General features: G+C 49.2%; 1 protein-coding gene across 2 annotated transcripts in view; it reads right to left on the bottom strand.

Moving 5' to 3' along the window:
- HIP1 (huntingtin interacting protein 1) overlaps positions 1-9480 on the bottom strand; it is a 66830-nt gene extending 57350 nt beyond the window's left edge. Inside the window, exon 1 of one of the 2 annotated variants that reach the window (XM_083479198.1) lies at positions 9272-9480. In XM_083479198.1, the coding sequence (XP_083335324.1) occupies positions 9272-9322 (51 nt within the window). In that variant the 5' untranslated portion in view covers positions 9323-9480. The remainder of the gene's footprint in view (positions 1-9271) is intronic. The other variant, XM_083479201.1, reaches the window with a different exon arrangement.
- Between the last annotated feature and the right edge of the window lie 9695 nt (positions 9481-19175).

Raw genomic sequence — 19175 nt, 5'->3', positions numbered from 1 at the left:
TTCTTTTGTTGGGTACTCGGAGCTTGAAATGTGTGGAAAGGAATGCTGAACTCAAAGCTAAACTATTCGCAAACTGCTGTGAGAAGAGCACTAAAAATACACAGTCCAGCAAAAGTCAGGATAAGAAATTGACTATTATGTAGAGTGCCCCTCACAATCCATCTTGTTTCAGAGGATGTGTGCTTGCACCTCTGTCAGCCAATGTCGTCTTCTTCTTTGGCAATCACTCGTGGCTGAGTAAGATTGTCTTCCATGACTCCCTTAACAGTGAGTCCGTAAGTGACTGTGGAGGCCAATTCTGGATCTACACATCCTTCCACAGTGGGGACACATGTTTCTGGGCGGGAGTTGATCATGATGAGGGTTTGCCAAGTGTGCCTCCCCCTTTTGTCCTCAGTCTGAGCATCTTCAAAGTCCATGACACCTTTGGTAAAGGTTGTTCTCCAACTGGAACACTAGCAAGCCAGTGTTTCCCAATTGTCAGTGTTTATACTACATTTTTAAAGATTTGCCTTACCTCTTTTGTTGACCACCAGCATTACGCTTTTCATTTTTAAGTTAAGAATAGAGTAATTGCTTTGGAAGATGATAATCAAGTACCCAAACATGACCAGTTCCTACCATCCTCCAATCTCTGAAGACAGTACCCAGTACTGGAAGTAGAACAGGGACTACTCCAGTAACTAAAGAGATTAATTCCACACTTTAATACCAAGTGAACAATGACATTCACCTGCATATCTGTGGCTCCCAATTCCCTAGGATACTTAAAGGTGACATATTTGATCCATTAAATGCATCCTGCTTCATTCACCATATTTCTTCAACACCAATTTGTGCAATGGAAAGCAGGAAAGCATGCATATCCTAAGATTAAGGAATAGGGCTTCACAGGCTTAGGAAACAGCCTCAATTTACTAAACATATCCTGAAGGATGTTACAATGAAGTGCTTTTACAAAAATATGCATGTAGAAAGAAGGCTTCTAATGGTGTCAAGATATGACAGCTAAAGTGCAACCTCCACATCAAGAGAGAATGCTCTCACCATGTCACCCTCTTTGTGAGCTTCCAGCAAGCATCTAACTGGTTACAAATAAAATACACAATGCACAGCTGGATGGACATCTGATCTGAGCCTGCAGGGCAATTTTTATGGTCCATAATCTCATAGATTAAATTGCTTGGCCTGGCCCAGCACTTGCATGAATAGTCAGTGGGGGAAATTCTTCCCATGAAATTAAGCATAGGTATTTAGTATATTATGCCAGATCCACACAGATCTTTGGAGCAAGGGTGGAGAACCTCAAGACTAGGAGCCACATGCAGTCCTTCAGACCCCCTCTATCTGGCCCTCAGAACTTGTCAATGGTCACACTTCACACCAAGTGATTTTGTCTGGGTGGAATGTGTCACTGAATTCTGATAGTGCCTCTTGCTTGCCTAGATGGAGAATACAGAGGGATGTGTGTATGTGTGTAGAAGGTAGTTTACTGTATAAAGGGAACTTTTACATTCATTTGCCTCTGCCCCCCCCCCCACTGGCAGGTGGCCAGAAGGGAAAGTGGCCCACAGGTTAAAAAAGGCTCTCTCTTAAACACCAGTTTAAGATGGTAAAGACTGATAAACTAATTCCGCAGTAGCCAAACTGAAAAAATGGGCATGCTTCTGGCTTCTTCCCATGTTATCACCTGCCAATGACAAAAGCACTTGCTTTTTTTGGTCTGTCTGTACTGATGTCAATTCTTTAAATAGCTGTTCAGAACAGAGATTTATTTTTATATATAGCAACACTGCGGCAATTTCAGAGAACCCAGTTTCCTGTGTACAAATTTAACTTCTTAGCAAAACTGGTGGATGGCTCAAATTTCAAAAAGGAGTAAAGAGCAGGTGGTTTGGGGTTTTAATGCTTTTATTAGTAAGTCAGTATTTAGATAAAACTAACAAATCCTGTTTAATCCATGCATGGCCTTTGCAGTGGTGAATTGGCATGGGGCTCATACAAGGCACGAGCCAGGAATAATGTGCATAAGAGCAAATAAGAAGCAACGAACAACCAGCTCTCCAGGACATTATTAGAAGCATATATTGGGTGTAACCAACTAAGTTCTAAGGCCCACTGAAATGAATAGATATGACTAAATTTGGTCCACTAAATTAGACCTACTCAGAGTAGAATTTCGTTTGATACAATGCACTGTGTCTGAAGGAAAATGAACATTTCCCACTACCATTCAGCTTTGCTCATGTTACCTGTGGAAAGCAAACTTACGGTACTTACCGTATTTTTCGCCCCATAGGACGCACTTTCCCCCCTCCAAAATGAAGGGGAAATGTGTGTGCATCTTATGGGGCGAATGCAGGCTTTTGCTGAAGCCTGGAGAGCGAGAGGTGTCGGTGCGCACCAACCCCTCTTGCTCTCCAGGCTTCAGGAAGCTATCCACAAGCCTCGCACGCCCGGCGGGAGGTCCCACCGGGCGGCAGCCTGCAGCCCCAAGCACGGGGCTGCGGAGCACGCCCCGTGCTCCGGGCAGATGTCCGCAAGCCTCACACGCCCGGCGGGAGGACCCGCCGGGCTCGCAAGGCTTGCAGGCAGCAGCCTGTTCTGGGGGCTGGGGTCGGGGGAAACCCGGGCTTCCCCCGTGCCTGGGGAACCCCCCCCCTTTATCCCCCCCCCAAATCTAGGTGCGTCCTATGGGGCGGTGCGTCCTATGGGGCGAAAAATACGGTAAGCGTTTTGATTTCTATTGTGATACAACAGGGCAGGAAAGATTCCTTCGTTCAGTTTGTCTTGTCTGTATGTGTGGGCTTTTCCTTCTTCCATATAGTGTTTGTCCCACCCCATGCTGAGATCACACAAGTGCTATGGTCTTTGCAGAATGACATAAAACAGATACGAGGCCCAAGAACTTGCTGTGCTTTTAATTTACATTTGTATCTGAAATCCTTTCCTTCTCCTAGTACATCTCTTCAAATACTGGCAAACAACTTCTTCTTCTTCTTTTAAAAATATACTTTATAGCACCTTCTAAAGAGAACCATTTTTCCATCACCTTTCCAGGTTTCCCAGGGGTCAGCATGAAATGATGTGCCTCAAGCATCCACAAGCAAGCCACCTTGTCCTCAAGCCTTTCCCCTACCAATTATCCCTCATATGACAAGTGTCAGTTTGTGGATGGGGACTCTACATGCCTGCCCGCTCAGTGGCTTATTATACACTACCTTCAGCAAGGACGCTACATCTGGGCAGCCAGATATACACAAAAGCAGCACAAGCATCCCCAGCAAAACATTCCAATTGCCAGACTATTCCTAAGAGAGTTGCCTTGCCTTGGTAAAGTCTGAGTGACAGAAGCCACACAACAGCATGTCAACTGTAGGGCACACTGAGCAAATCTGCTTTAAGTTCCCTTCACGTGAGTTACTTGGAATCAACAGCCAATGCTCAAGACCAGTCCATTTTCTGCCCATTTCCAAATGGCCAAACTTGCCATAACCCATGTCTTGTCTTCACTAATACACTTTTTAGTCAGAGTGATGGTGATGCAAATGCCTGTTAGGTGTGCCACCACCACCATTACCATGGCCTACTTTCCTAGCAGGCTTTTGGGTGAGGGGAGCAGTGGCGGTCAAAAACATGCCACTGCTGTTTTTATTATGAGTTTTATTTAAATAATTGTTTGAAGTTCTTGTGTTATTAGGTTGAAAAGTACCCTGTGACCTTTTGGCAAAGGGTGGTATACAAATTTCTTAATAATATAAAAGTCTTGTTTATTTCTTTCAGCTATTTTTTAACAGCTTAATCACCAAAGTTTCAAAGCAGTGTATCCAGACAATGAAGAAGCAGGTTACTCATGGGTCTTTTAGTTCACATGTGTGCACAATTGGCTCTTTCCTTCTATATGTCATGTGTTTCCTGCAAGAGAACAGTATTTAATATTTCATCAAGTCCTTTCGTTAGCCGGATAGGAAGGGGCATGCAATGCTTTTACACCTGAAACAGGGAGTTTCAGATAAGCTAATGTGACATTTTCTGGATAAAAGCCACATCTGCCTTTGTATGTCTAAGCACTGGTCTCCCGGGTGCATTTATCCATTCTCACTGGTGAACAGATTTCCTAGCATTTAGGGAGTCTCTTCACTGCTTGTGCTTTGCATCTACCCCCATCCCCACATGTCCTTTGCAATCCTGTTCCATCTTCCTGTCACCTTGTTTCTCATCCTCAGCGTTTCATATACAGTTCCTGCCATGCTAGGCAGAAATTCAGTTGTCCCATGGCATGGATCATTCACTGGTTCACAGGCATTGCACTACTCATTGCTTCCTGTGGGCAGATGTGGTAGGTGAGCTGGACAAAACCAGGACACAGAAGCCAAGCTGGGCACTTTGCCCTGCCTGTTATTTAACCTTCCAAGGGCTGCATGGTCTATCTACATCTAACAATTGGCAGGCACCCTGGTAAAAAAGGAGAATGTTTTGCAGGTGTCAGGATTAATCACGTGCTGCAGGGCACGTGCCTTGAATATGTGGGACTTCCAGCTAACTCTCTTTCCCAGTCATCACTGCACTCAGTATTATAAATATACTGCTGTCTAGCTATAGGAACCAAGTGTCAGAAAACAGAAAATGAAGAAACAGCAAACGACCAAGAACCTACTGATACACCTTACAATAACTTTGGTCAGCCTCTTATTTGCAGGTGCAGTGTTTGTACTAATTTCTAGGAAGGCAGTCAGTTTCTGCAGTTTTCCGTAGCTGATTTCCTCCACGTGATAGCTGAAGATGGAATCTGAAGCTGTGCAAAGGAAGAAAAGCAAGCCACACAGTTGCATCTCTCTTTTGGCTGAGCCTCTTTCATTTAACAGAAAGCCCATTAGGACTTGGCATATCACCCAGAATTGGAGGGGGCGGGGGGAGAAGAGATCTGTGTGAAAAAGGGCAATATGGATTTCATAACTATTATAGTCTTTTCAGGAGATAACTCCAAATACTCTCTTACCTAAAGGAAGGAAAAGAATAGCAACTACACAAAGCCCTTTCCCTCACCTTCACACCACAGCCTAATAACCTTTCACTTTCCACTGAGAAGCAGCAAGGTCACTTTCAATTTTCTGCCTAGCTGCTGTCTTCTCTCTAGTCTCTGTTAGTTTGTTACCTTTAGCTGGAGGCCATCTGTGGACTGAAGCTGGTCTTCCTTTATCTACCTCCCCACAACCATTATTTATTTGCTCTGTAAGCATTTGCCTGCTGCTGACACAGAACACTATATAAAGATAAAGCAAAGTGCAATAAGCAATGCAACAAATATATGCACTTCCCTTGTGGAAAATGTCAAATCCCCAGACTGCATAAACGGGAAGTTGGACTTACTGTGAATTTCCTTTCTTTTCATCCTTGCAGGAGGCCAGAAAGCAAGGGTTTTAAAGGTGTTTTCTTTCTTTTGCTAGGAAGCCCTAAAAAGTCTTCCCCTTTTCTTTCTTTCTTTTTTTAGACTAGTCAAGATGGCTCAGAAATGTGTTTAACCTCAAACATATTGCAACAAAAGCATATCATACACCAAAATGCTCAGAAAAACGAGCCATATCACAAACAAAAAGTCTCCCAGATTTGTCCCCTGCTTCCGCAAGAAAGTAAGATCCTTGCTGGATCAGACTAAATGCTCATCTAGTCCAATATGTGTTCTAACCGTAACTTTGGATACTCTTTGAGGTTAACTAAAAAGTGATATGCAGAACTTCACACAGACAGAGCTGCAGTTTCTATTTCCCTGGGCTGCTGTGTTTTACAATGAGAACATTAATTTAATAAGATACAGTACCCATCTCCATCCCTTCCTTGTGTTGGGAAGGCTCTCTCCCTGAGATATCCAAACAGCACAACAGTAAGTACAGTACCGTATTTCAGCACCCAGGCTTCCCTTCCTGAACCTAAGAATAGCCCTGCAGCTGATTTAGGCCAGTGGCCCAGCTAGCGCAGCATCCTGTTTTCACAGTAGTCAAGCTATTTGTTCTCTCAAACCTTTCACTTCCATTTCACACCTTCATCTACAGAGCTGAGACTGACGCAGCTTAAAAGAGCAGACAACTTGATATGCCTTGCAGAAGTTTGATCATGTTATCTAGGAATTAAAAAACCCCTATCCAACCCTGCCATCTCACATCCAGAACACTTCTTCCAGGTCCTCACAAGACTCTTTGTTTGCACTCCATTTAACATTTATGGTGTTATTTTGCAAAGCAAACCCAAATAATCTAACAAAACAAATCAATATCAGAACAGCTTATTGCTCAGAAGAAAATCTGATTCCTGCTAGTATTGCCTCCTGGGGGGGGGGGGCAGCCTGTTTGAATTTTAAGGGTGCTAAACTCACATACTGGATAATTTCAAGTGAAATGGGGCACACATTGCAATTTAGATGCTTGTATAATTATTCAGGGACACAGGTGGCGCTGTGGGTTAAACCACAGAGCCTAGAACTTGCTGATCAGAAGGTCGGCGGTTCGAATCCCTACTACAGGGTGAGCTCCTGTTGTTCGGTCCCTGCTCCGGCCAACCTAGCAGTTTGAAAGCACGTCAAAGTGCAAGTAGATAAATAGGTACCGCTCCGGCGGGAAGGTAAACGGCGTTTCCGTGCGCAGTTCTGGTTCGCCAGAAGTGGCTTAGTCATGCTGGCCACATGACCCGGAAGCTGTCTGCGGCAAACGCCGGCTCCCTCGGCCAATAAAGCGAGATGAGCGCCGCAACCCCAGAGTCGGTCACGACTGGACCTAATGGTCAGGGCTACCTTTACCTTTATAATTATTCAGACAGGACATGTCTCCATATAAATGAATTACCCTTCTATCCCTTTCTTTTCTCCTTTTGGTTTGGTGTTTATTTATTTATTTACATTCGATTCTTATCTTATCTTGTTCCGATTAGGCTGCTCAGGGCAAAAATGTAGTAAAACAGATAATTCTTAGTGCAACAGCAGCTGCAAGATGCAGCTACAAGGAAACTGATTAGCCTCTGGTTCACTTTGCCATGTCATGAGAGCCCAATTGACACAGCAAATAACTGCTCCTTTCTGAACTCCTATTGGTTTGTTATACAGCACAGCCAAATCTCTGTCAAAAAGCTGTTAGTCTAATTATACTGTACAGTGGTACCTCGGGTTACATATGCTTCAGGTTACATACGCTTCAGGTTACAGCCGAGAAATAGTGCTTCAGGTTAAGAACTTTCCTTCAGGATGAGAACAGAAATCATGCTCCGGTGGCGCGGCAGCAGTGGGAGGCCCCATTAGCTAAAGTGGTGCTTCAGGTTAAGAACAGTTTCAGGATAAGAATGGACCTCCGGAATGAATTAAGTACTTAACCCAAGGTACCACTGAATAAGCATTGGGTTTTAAATGCTCATACTGGTCTATAGTGATTTCAGGGCTCCATATAAAGTACTGGTTTCACAATTCAGGTCCCAATGGTTTGGGACCAAATTACCTGAAGGACCATCTTCTTCATTATGGACACGCCTATAGTTTTAACTTAGTTTTAAATGCAAAATGTTGGATATTCCAGCCAACTCCTAACCACCATTAGCCCAGGCAGCATAGCCAGAAGACAGGGATGATGAGTGCTGCACGTGGTGTGGTCCATCATGGGATCTCTGTGGTTGTTTGCAGAGGAGTGAAAACATCTTTATGGAATTTGCTCCCACAAGACACAGCGATAGCCACCCACTTGGATGACTTTTAAAAAGAGGATTAGATATGTTCATGGAGAGGAAGCCTATCAACAGCTACTGGCAAGAATGGCTATTTTCTATCTCTGCTAAAGGAAACTACCAATATGCTTCTGAATGCTAGTTGCTGTGATTCAGAAGTGAGGAAAGTGTTGTTACACTCAGTTCCTGCTTGTGGGCTTCGCATTGGAACACCTGGTTCGCCTCTGTGAGAACAGGATGCTGGCCTAGACCCTTTGGTCTGATCCAGTTGCAGGGCTCTTAGACAGGGGGCTGAGCCCTCTCCCCCCAATGATGATCACATATGCAAAAAAAATTTACTGTCGGAAGTCAAGGCTGATGGATGATCTGGATTTTGTTATGTTTTTACTTTGGTCAATTACAAGGGAGTTCAAGTGCAAGATTGTGATATTGTAAACACTGAACGTGACAACTTTTATTCTGTGGTTAGGCCACCTTCCTTTTTCTTTGCATTCCAACAGCACTCAAAAACTTCCTTTTTAATATATATATATATAAACAAGCTTTTGAATCTGTTCCTGCTTAAGGTATTGTTAGAGCTTACTTCCTCCTCTCCCCTTTTTCTTCTGCTATCAGTTTTAGTTTGGATTTTTTGTACGTGTGTTCTTAATGGGTGGATTAGGGTTACTGTTCCATTTCTTTTTCCTACTATGACTATTAAAAAGATCTACATGCCTGATTATTTATTTGCTTTCCAACAGCACTTAAGGGGAGGGGGAAGTAAGTGTGTATGAAGTCATGTTATATATATATATATGGGTTGTTTTTATTTTATTTTATGCTGGTTCTAATGCATATGTTTGTTTGTTTATATGTTCATTACATAAATTCTAGAGGATGCCGAATTTGCACCTCTTTGCCCCGGCTTCTGACACTTAAGGTGTATATTTTAAGAAACCTACCCAACTGCTGTAATTTTAACTTCTTTTCAACAGTTTTTAGGAATGCATTTCAATTGCTGTAACCCACACTGGGACCTTTGGGTGTGGAGGAGTGCAGGTAATAACAACAATAAAAAACTGAAGGTCACTTTGTGTTACTTTGGTAAAACGAAAAGCAGCTAATACACGTAATTGATAACTATAATAACAACTAGTACTTCTGGCTGTCGAGGCAGAGCCTAGGCATTGTGGCTAGTAGCCTTTGGCAAGACCTTCCATGAACTTGCCCGAACTTCTTTTTAAAGCTGGCCAGTCACTGCCTCCTGTGGGAGAGAGTTCCAGAGATTAACGCGGCACTGTGGAAATGACTTTTCTCTGCCCCGAATCCTCCCCACATTTCAGCTTCACTGGATGCCCACCAGTTCCAGCGTTAAAAGTTTTAAGCTTCGAGTCACCTCGGCAAGCAGAAATAAAATAAAATAATAAAAAGGGGCGGCGGCCAATATAAACACCAGCAACATAAAAGACTGAGCCTGAGAAGGGTATTCGCCAGGGGAGCTCCTTGGGTCGGCGGCGGCGACCACAGCCCCGCTGGCTCCGCTGCCCCTCTCCGACCACCGACCCGCCCGCCCTGCCCCACGGGAGGGTACCTGCCCCCTCTCGAAGGCGTCCCGCTCGGCGGCCACGGCGGCGTCCACCATCCCGCCGATAACTCCGGGGGGCCTCGGGAAGCGGGCGGGCGACGCGCCTGAAGGAGCCCCCCGAGCGCCCCGCGGCGGCCTGGAAACAAGCGAAGGAGGCCCCGGCCGCCCTTCTGACAGGAACGCCACTCGCCCCGCCCGTTGGTCCGCGGCGGCTGCCACTCACCGCCCGAGGCGCCGCGATTGGGCGTCCGCGACGAAAGGGGAGGGGCTTTCTTTCCCGCCCGTTTCCTTCTCTCGCAGACGGAAAGGGAGCATCCCCCGGGCGTCTCCGCGGCAGCCCCGCCTAAAGGAGGGAGAATTCAAGAAAACGCCTCTGTGATTGGATGCGGCTCTAGGCTCCTCCCGTTTCCTCCACGTGCGCCGGCCACCGCCCTTCCACAAAGTTTGCTGCGTTCCGAACGGCCAGGACTGCGACTCCCATCGGCCACAGCTGCAGTTCCCCCCCACCGCACTCGCTGGGGCTGATGGGAGTTGTAGTCCAAAACATCTGGAAGGCGGCTGGTTGCCTCCTTTGCAGGGGTGGGGAGCGTGCGGACCTCCAGAGGTTGTTGCTGGGCTCCAACTCCCCTCAGCCCCAGGCATCATGGTCCAGTGGTTAGGGATGGTGATGAGGGAAGCTGTGGAGTCCAGAAACATCTGTGGAGCTAGACAGGTGGCCCGTCTCGGCTGTGTTAATTATTATAATCCCATAATCGTTATTAATCCCATAATCATTATTAATAATACTGTGTTAATTCGCAACCCTCTTTTTAAGATGTGGCTGGCTTCCAAAATGACTCAGGGCAGGGAAATGCAAATAAATATTAATGCTATAATATGAAAATATGTTGTATTTCTTTTATGAAATTTAACTGCAAAAAGGGGGTTTACAAAAAATTAGATTGATTAGTAAAATCAATCAACAGTCAGAAAATTAAAACCACAATAAACTAAAAACACATCAGCAGCAGCACCAGATTTAGGGCAGTGTGGGCAATTCCCCCCCCCCCCCCAGCACAGAGGCGAGGGGACACAAAGTAATAACAATAGGAATAAAACTATATTTATACTTACTGGGAAGATGCATTTAAAAGCAACTGCACCAAAATAAATGATTGTGGAAATAAGAAATATTTGGGGGGGGGACAGATTTTGTCCCATATCTCACCCCCCCAAAAAAAGAAAGAAAGCAGAGAGAGCTTAGAAGGCTCCCACAACACACACTAGCATTATTATTATTATTATTATTATTATTATTATTATTATTATTATTTGTGTGTGTGTGTGTGTGTGTGCGCGCACACACACACACACACACACATATAATTATAGTACAGCTGGCTGCTTTACAAAAAATAAAATAAAAATAGCTCCCAAGGTTTTTTGCAATCAAGCAGTGTACAGATTTTAGGAAATAATAAATAAAACAAATTTATCATTTATTTATTTAGAGTACTGCATTTGCATCCCACTCTTCAGCCAGAAGGCTCCCAGAATAGGTTACATGCAATCAATGAAAGCAAGGCTGGCTCTGCCCTCCGGCTCACAATCTAAAAAAGCACAAGGACAAGGAAGGAAGCAGGGGGAGGAATGAAACTCAGGCACCAATTCTTAACACAGCTGTTCTTATACTGAGCAGCTGGCAGGGGCAGGAGATGCCTGATGGAGCTGGGCTTTTGGCAAAGGTGATGGAACCAAGCCTCCTGCTTCCCGTCTCTCCCTCTGATGGCATAGCTGCCCCCAGCCGGCAGTTGAGGTCCGATGGAGCTGGCTTGTCCCAGCACAGCTGACGCCTTTCTGTTATTGCTGCAACACCATTCCTGGTGTGCAGGCCCACCAGAGCTTAACCCTCAACATGCCCTGCCTGGCATGAGGTGAAGCTGGAAGTGATGCTGCCTTCCGCTCCCTCCCCCTCCCTAATTGCTGCAAGCTCTATCTGTCTCCAGTTAGCACAGAAGCATCTGATGAGAACCCCCCAAGGGTGGTGCCTTTCCCCCTTCCCTGCCGCCACTTTGCTGCCTCGTCACCTTGTCCTTCTCTAATTCACTTTCTGGAAAGCTGCCCCCCCCCTTCATTCGGGGTCTGTTCCAGATGGGGCTAATGGACTTGATGCAGCCGTAGCTGGCTCTCCACAAAGCAAAGGATGAATAATTGAACTGTTGCAAGCCCCCAGAGGAATGGGGGAGGTGGGCACACTCAGAATGGTAGGCCAAATTGCTACCTGACTCCATAAGTCCTGGCATAGGACAACTCTACCTGTTCTAGATGGGACACCTTTGTAGGGTCACCCTATCCTCACAATCCTTCCAACCTCATAGAACTGTAGGGCTGGGAGGGATCACGAGTCATCTAGTCCAACCCCATGCAACGATGATGAAGTGGCTGATGACGACGACGACGATAATAATAATAATAATTTATTATTTATACTCCGCCCATCTGGCTGGGTTTCCACTCTGGGCAGCTTCCAACAAAAGATTAAAAATACATTAAAACACCAGTCATTAAAATCTTCCCTAAACAAGGATGACTTCTAAATGTCAGCTAGTTGTTTATTTCCTTGACAGCTGATGGGAGGACGTTCCACAGGGTGGGTGCCACTACTGAGAAGGCCCTCTGACTGGTTCCCTGTAACTTGGCTTCTCGCAGTGAGGGAACTGCCAGAAGGCCCTCGGCACTGGATCTCAGTGTCCGGGTTGAACAATGGAGGTGGAGATGCTCCTTCAGGTATACTGGACCGAGGCCGTTTAGGGCTTTAAAGGTCAGCACCAAGACTTTGAATTGTGCTTGGAAACATACTGGGAGACAATGTAGGTTTTTCAAGATCGGTGTTATGTGGTCTTGGCGGCTGCTCCCATTCACCAGTCTAGCTGCCACTTTCTGGATTAGTTGTAGTTTCTGGGTCACCTTCAAAGGTAGCCCCATATAGAGCACATTGCAGTAGCCCAAGTGGGAGATAACCAGAGCATGCACCACTCTTGCAAGACAGTCTGCAGGCAGATAGCGTCTCAGCCTGCGTACCAGGTGGAGCTGGTAGAAAGCTGCCCTGGACACAGAATTGACCTGCGCCTCCATGGACAGCTGTGAATCCAAAATGACTCCCAGGCTGCGCACCTGGTCCTTCAGAGGCACAGTTGCCCCATTCAGGACTGGGAAGTCCACCACACCCGCCCGCCCCCTGTCCCCCAAGAACAGTACTTCTGTCTTGTCAGGATTCAACCTCAATGCGTTAGCCGCCATCCATCCTCCAACCACCTTCCTAACTTGTGCAGAGGTTTGAAACACAGCTCAATCAGAAAACTTTTTATAAAGGAGAAATTATATGTTGCTGAAGCCCACAATAAGCTATGATCATTCCCAACCTTCTTCTGGCCCCTTGATTTCATGAACTCATCTCCAGTGCCCCTACCGTATAAAAAACATTATTCAGAATTGCAGTTTGCAGCAGATAATAATACAATAAAATTCAAAAAAGTTAACAATTAACTGCACATTTATTCAAAATCCAAATAAAACTATGTCGTTTAATTAAGTAAACAAAACTGATGAACTTGAACCTTTTGCAGGAAAAAATGAGATTATAACCGTTGTAAGTAAATAAATGGAATAGATTTAATTTCACAGGCAAACTCAGGGAAGGGGGGGGCAGGAATGAGACACAAGCAGTGCCTGCAGGCTACAGTTTGCCCCTGCAACTCAGAGTTTTCCAGTTCTCTGAAATCACAGAACATTTATTAATTCTGGAAGGTGGAGGAGGAGAGAATGAAACGAAGGGAGGAGGTCTGTGGGCACAACCTTGTTTCTGCTGCCATCTGGTGTCCAGGTTGTGAAGGAGGACCCTGTGTGCCAAACACAGGAAGACTCTGAGATTGCCAACTGAGGATGGAAGCACAAGTCTGTGTCTTACTTAGCTACCTAGTCACACCCAAGGGTGGGCTTGGGAGCAGCCACTCATTACCTCCCCTGGCAGGACACAAATTTTAAAGACCTCATTTTTAAAATTTCATATGAGTGACACCTCCCCGCCCTTGCCTTGTCAAGTCCAGACCTGGCGCCAGGCTCAATGGACCCCTGGCAAAATGCCATGGGCAGGTCTCCCTGGCATCAACCCACTTGGGCCCCCTTTCCCATCAGGCTGTCCCTTCCCACCTCCCTCTGCCATGATGGCCACCAGCTAAGTTAGCTTCAAAATGGGATTAGACAAAGCCATGGGGGAGAGGGCTATTGATGGCTACTAGCCACTAGTCAGCTGGAGGCAGCAATGCTTCTGAATACCAGCTGTTGGAAACTACAGGAGAGGAGAGCACTCCTGTGCTTGAGACCTACTTATGAGCTTCCCAAAGGGGGCACCTGGTTGGCCCCTGTGGGAACAGGATGATCCAGCAGCTGGGCTTTTCTTTTGTTCTTACGGAACTCCCTGCCACTGGAGGCAGCAATGGCTATGCACTTGGATGGCTTTGAAATAACCTTCGAGTTTATGAAGTGGATGGGAAATGGAAACATCTCTTCATTGCACTCGATGAAGGCGAGGCCAAACAGCAATCTTTAGTGTGTTGTCAGGGCTGCCGCCCAGTCCCAGCTCACATAGGACCAAGTCAGCCAGCGTTCAGTTTCAAAGAGTCTTTATTGGATTACAGGTTCCATTTCCAAACTGCAATGTGCAGCCCTACTTCTTCTAGGTCAGAACGACGAAGACCCGTCTGAGTCTCCGCCTCTAGCGCACCAGCTTAATACCCTAGCCTTGCTCCACCTCCTGCGCCTTTCCTTCCGTCTCTGGGTCCTTCTGCCCCCCTGGGTCTCTCCCTTCCTACTCTCTTCAGACGCGGACTCCCCTGACCCTTCCGCCTCCTTGCGGCGGGCTTTGGGACCCGGCTCACTCTCTGGGCTGCTGACTGCGCCAGCTTCCGCTACATTTGAACTTGGCGCGCGCGCCCAACTCTCCACTTTCCTCTTGATCGTTTCATCGCTCCCCGAGGTGGGCGTGACTACTCCTGACTCATGCCCTCCCTCTTTCTGAAAGTCTCCGGAACCCGATATCTGGTCCCCTTTCTCCCCGCTGCTCCCGGCTGGGCACGTGGGTCCCGATCTCCAACTGCTGCTTTCTGATCCCTCTCTGGACCCTTCTTCCTGGGGTGTCCCCCTGCTCTCCCCCCTTGCTCTGGCTGCTGGCGCTCCCTTCTGGGAATCCTCGGACTCGCTAGACAGGCTCGGTGATCTCGGGTCGTCATCCCCGCTCATCCTTCCTTCGTATTCCTCCCCCTCGCTCTCTGTCTCCTCCCTTCTCTGCGTCTCTGCTCCTGAACCCCTGACATCCATCCCCCCCTCGAAGCCCCCCCTTCCCCCCTCCCCGCTCTCAAGGGTGGTTGGTGGGTGCTCCGTCATCACGGGAGTGAATGTCGGATACAGTTCGCTCCCCGTTGCTGGCCGCCAACTGAAGACCTCCGAGTCTTCCTCCCCGCGTTCGTCAACGGTGATCTCCTCCGCCTCCATTTCGGTGCCGCCGTGCTCGAAACCAAGATCCTCCCTGCAAACGTCCATGTCAGTCTCTGCGTCTGTCGCTGGACCTGGTATCTCCTGCCACTTCCGGCGCCACTGCTCCTCTGGCCGATCGTCCCACCAATACGAGTTGTCGGACGCCGAACCCTCCGGTGACCCCTCTGGGGAACGTGTGCGCGGTGCGGGTTCCCCTTCCGAGTCGAAGCCATGAAACGTGCTGGAGGAAAGCGTGGGCGTGAACAACCAGTCGTCGAAGAAGCCCGCTGGCATAGGTCTGTGTGGGAAAAGGGCATGAAACTCGTCCTTGAGCAGGGGTTCCTCCAAGGCGTAGTCCGGCACCCAGCTATTAGCACTGGCCCGGGTGCCCTCCCTTGCAAGGAGATATTCTACTCCGTCTTCCCCCCATCTGGAGTCCAAAATCTCCGTGACTTCGTTGATGGGGTCCTGCTGTGGCAATCTTCCCGCCTCCGTCCGCTCCGGAGACTGACTCGGTGCCGTTCCTGGTTCCTGGAACCTGTGCGGTGCCCTGTAGGGGGTGAGCACCGACCTGTGGAACACCGGATGCATCCTGGAACCCTCCGGTAGCACCAGCCGGAAAGCCACCGGGTTGATCTGCGCTTCGACTCGGTATGGACCGAGTTGCTTGTGCCCCAGCTTCCTCTTGGCTAACGATCGGGTCGGCACCGCGTGGGCTGCCAACCAGACCCAGTCTCCCACTCGGATCTCCTCGCCCACTCGCCTGTGCTTGTCAGCTTGGACTTTGTATGCGTGCTTCGCTAGCTCCAGCTGCCGTCTGAGTTGATCGTGGACCTCTTGCAACTCAGATGCGAAAGCGTCCGCCGTCTGCGGTTCCCCTTCCCCCACTCTGTCCAGTCCCGGGAAGGTTCTGGGATTCCTCCCATTGTTGGCGAAGAACGGCGTCACCCCTGTGGATACGTGTTTCGTGTTGTTGTAGGCGAATTCGGCGAGCGGCAGGTAATCCACCCACGTCGCAGGCTGTTGATTGGCATAGCATCTCAGGTACTGCTGCATGATGGCATTGACCCTCTCCGCTTGCCCGTTGGTCTGCGGGTGTCTTGCTGATGTCAGGTTGATCTTGACGTTCAGGAAGCCCATCAGCTTTTGCCAGAAATTCGAGATGAACTGGCGTCCGCGGTCGGACAGTATAGACCGCGGCAGCCCGTGCACTTTGAACACGTGATCTATGAACAGTTTGGCTGTTTGTTCTGCCGTGGCCACCTTCGCACACGGTATGAAATGTGCCATCTTGGTGAACAAGTCCACCACCACTAGTACAGCTGTCTTGCCTCTCGAGCTGGGTAGATCCGTGACAAAGTCCAGGGCCACTCTCTCCCATGGTTCAAACGGCGTTTGCAGCGGTTCCAGCAGTCCCGCCGGTGGTTTGTGCACCGGCTTGGCCCTCTGGCAGGTGTCGCACCTCGCGACGTAGTCCGCGACTTCCCCCCTCAGTTTGGGCCACCAAAAGTCTCTTGCGACCAATTCCACCGTTTTTTCTGTGCCAAAGTGCCCGGCCGTGGGTGCGTCGTGCAGCTGCTGCAGTACCCGGGCGCGAAGTTCGTCTCCTGGCACGTAGATGGCCCCTTTACGTAAGAGCAAGCCGTCTCGTATCTGGAACTCGTCGCCCTTCGCCGTGCCCTTGTGCACCTCTGCCATCTTCGCCTGCGCGAATGAGTCGTCCTGCAACGCCCGTCGCACCGCATCCAGGTCTACTGTGGCTGAAGCGCACGCCCACGCTGTTGGCGCGAAGATGTGCATGGCTGCCGCTGGCGTCGCCTCTTCGAGGTATTGCGGTTTTCGGGACAGTGCATCCGCCATGATGTTGGTGTCGCCCGGGACGTACTCAATTCGGAAATCGAAGTCAGCAAAGAACTCCGCCCAACGTATCTGCCTCTGGTTCAGGAACCGAGCCGTGCGCCAGTGCTCCAGATTCTTGTGGTCCGTGCAGACCTGCACCGTGTGCTTGGCGCCGATCAGGAAGTGCCTCCACGCCTTGAAAGCTGCATGAATGGCAAGCAACTCCCTATCCCAGATGGTGTAGTTCTGCTCCGACTTGCTGAGCTTTCTGGAGTAGAACGCCCCCGGCCTCCAGACCCCCTGTGGGTCCCTCTGCAGCAGGACCGCTCCCACTGCTCTATCGGACGCGTCTGTCTCTACCCGCAGCGGTCTGCTGGGGTCGATATGCAGCAGTTGCTCTTCCGACACGAAGAGACGCTTGAGTGTCTGAAAGGACCGCTCCGCCTGCTCCGTCCAGATGAATTTCTTTTTCTTGGAGCTTAGCGTGTCCGTAATAGCTGCCGTCTGCATCGCGAACCCCTTGATAAACTTGCGATAGAAATTGGCGAATCCGACAAACCTCTGGACCTCTTTCCGGTTGCGCGGGCTCTTCCAATCCAACACCGCACGAACCTTGGCGCTGTCCATGGCTAGCCCCTTGTCCGACAGCTTGTAACCCAAGAAATCCACCTCCGTCGTGTCGAACTGGCACTTCTCCAGTTTGGCGTACAGTCTATGCTGCTGCAGCCTCTTCAGCACCTCCCGAACGTCCTGGTCGTGTGCTTGCTGCGAGTCAGAGAATATCAGGATGTCATCCAGAAAGCAGACGCACTTCTTGTAGAGGAGTCCCGCCAACACGTGATGCATGAAAGCTTGAAAACAGTGAGAACCGTTTTGCAAACCAAACGGCATCACTCTGTATTCGTAGGTGCCCAGAGGCGTGAACATGGCTGTCTTCCACTCATCGCCCTCCCTCATGCGGATGAGATTGTACGCTCCTCGCAGGTCCAACTTGGTGAACACGCTTCCCTTGCGCACCGTCGCCAGCAGGTCGTCAATCCTGGGCATGGGGAAATCGGAGGGCTTGGTCATCCTGTTTAAGAGGCGGTAATCCACGACCAATCTTTTTTGGGGCGTGTCCTTCTTCTTCACGAAGAAAACAGGACTGCCCCCTACTGCGCTGGACTCCCGGATGAAACCGCGCTGCAAATTGTGATCTATGAACTGTTTGAGGTCCTGTAGTTCGTCCTCAGACATGGAATATAGCTTCCCCTTCGGCAGCGTCGCCCCTGGCAGGAGGTCAATCTTGCAGTCATATTGCCTGTGCGGTGGTAGCTTGTCTGCCTCTTTCTCGCAGAAGACCTCCAGAAAGTCCGCGTATTTGTGGGGGACTGCTTGCAACGTTCCCAACTGCAGTTGTGAGTCCTCCTCCTCCCCCTCCTGTCTGGGCAGGATGCAGTGTTCTGCGCAGTAAGAGGAGCCGAAGATCAGCTGTCTCTGGTACCAAGCCAGCGTTGGACTGTGCCTGTCCAGCCAACTCATGCCCAACACAATGGGCGTGTCCGACAGTCGGGTGACATTAAAACTGATGACTTCCCTGTGGTTACCAAGTTGCATCACCATTGGTGGCGTCTGCTTCACCACCTGCCCCCCTAGCAACTCTCTGCCATCTACTGTGACGACTTGCAGGGGCAGAGTGGCAGGCAGTAGCTTTATAGCGTGCTGCTCCACAAAATCCTGTGCTATAAAGTCTGCGTTGCTTCCAGAATCCACAGAAAGCGGCACTTCGATAGTGACGCCATTGGGTAGCTGGAGAGACGCTGTGAGCTGCACTACTGGTTTGGGTGGGAGGGGGTCCGTGGGTTGCAATATCGCTGGGGACTGCTTCACTGATGCGTCTGGCTGGGCCCCAGTGCCTCTGTCTCCAGCCAGACATCGTCGTTTCCCTGCTGGGCTTCGCTGCATTGCGTGGCCGCTTTCACCGTTGCGGAGGCTGCAGTGTGCTTGGAGCTCCTCTGGGGACACTCTTTCGCCAAGTGTTGAGGGCTGTCGCATATGTAACACTTCCTGGTCCCTCTAGGAGTTTTAGTCTTGACTGCCGTCGGTGCAGAGGCTCTGGTAGCTGACTGAGCCCTGGCGCCTCCCACCTCCATCGGTTCCACCCCCCCTCCTGGCGGAGGTGTGGATTGCGCACGCGCTGCTTCCCTTGGAACGAAAGAGAAACTTCTTGCTGCTTCGCGCCCTCCACGTCCTTCATCTCTGCACCATGGACGTTCTTCCAGCCTCACCCCCACAGTCAGCGCCCTTTGGACCACTTCCTGCGTGCTTCGGGGCCTCTCCCCCCTCGCAATTTCATCCTTCACAGCAGAGCTTAGACCCTCCCAGAACAGGTCCCTGACTGGGGGCGAATCCCGGTCCCATTCCAATGCACTGACCAGCGCAAAAAAGCGGGCGTGGTACTGCCGGACGCTCGCCCTCCCTTGTTTCAGTCCATGAATCTCCCGTCGGGCAAGATCCACATCAATGGTAGACAAAAAACACGCATCCATCGCTTTGATAAAGGCATCTGCACTCTGAAGCG

Source organism: Podarcis liolepis (assembly GCF_965112155.1).
Source record: "Podarcis liolepis genome assembly, chromosome: 16".
Taxonomy (NCBI): Eukaryota; Metazoa; Chordata; class Lepidosauria; order Squamata; family Lacertidae; genus Podarcis; species Podarcis liolepis.
This window is presented reverse-complemented; position numbering and strand designations above follow the sequence as displayed.